General features: G+C 40.8%; 1 protein-coding gene across 1 annotated transcript in view; it reads left to right on the forward strand.

Annotated features, from left to right (window-relative positions):
* kifap3a (kinesin-associated protein 3a) overlaps positions 1–537 on the forward strand; it is a 30,159-nt gene that overhangs the window by 17,530 nt on the left and 12,092 nt on the right. Inside the window, 1 exon segment of the mRNA XM_020609078.1 lies at positions 2–22. Within this exon segment, the coding sequence (XP_020464734.1) occupies positions 2–22 (21 nt within the window).

Raw genomic sequence — 537 nt, forward strand, 5'->3', positions numbered from 1 at the left:
GCTCTCATCGAGCTGCTCAATGGTAAGAACAGACTTTTGTGCTTCAGTGTTTTAGGAAGCAAATGCTAGAGTGTGGTGTGTGGTTGATCCCACGTGGCCCAAATTCCTCTTAATGGCCTTTTATTAATAGCAATGAGTTAAGTCGTGCACATCCAGATCAGTTTACTTGTCATGGTTCGTACAGTTCATCTTGTGGAAAACGTCACCTGTGGCTCTGTAGGAGCTTTGTCAGGCCTTAAAAAGGTAACCTTCATCGTGTCTAACAGGGAGGACCTAATGAAGAGAAGCCATTGAGATGCATTGTGGGAGATGTAGGATCCAGCAAACATCATGATATCTCAACCTCTGCAACAGATATTGACCGTTCTTCTTTCACTCTGTCTCTTTCACGCTCCCCAACTTTTTGAAAGTGCAACTGTAAATTCCTGGAGTACACCTTTAAATGTTAGTCTTCCTTCTGTGCAAAAATGATTTTTTTTTGTTCCATCAGAACAGTTTAAAGATGATCCCAAGTTTTTAAATGTATGGAATATCTAA

This window comes from Monopterus albus, unplaced genomic scaffold (assembly GCF_001952655.1).
Source record: "Monopterus albus unplaced genomic scaffold, M_albus_1.0 scaffold98.1, whole genome shotgun sequence".
Lineage (NCBI taxonomy): Eukaryota > Metazoa > Chordata > Actinopteri > Synbranchiformes > Synbranchidae > Monopterus > Monopterus albus.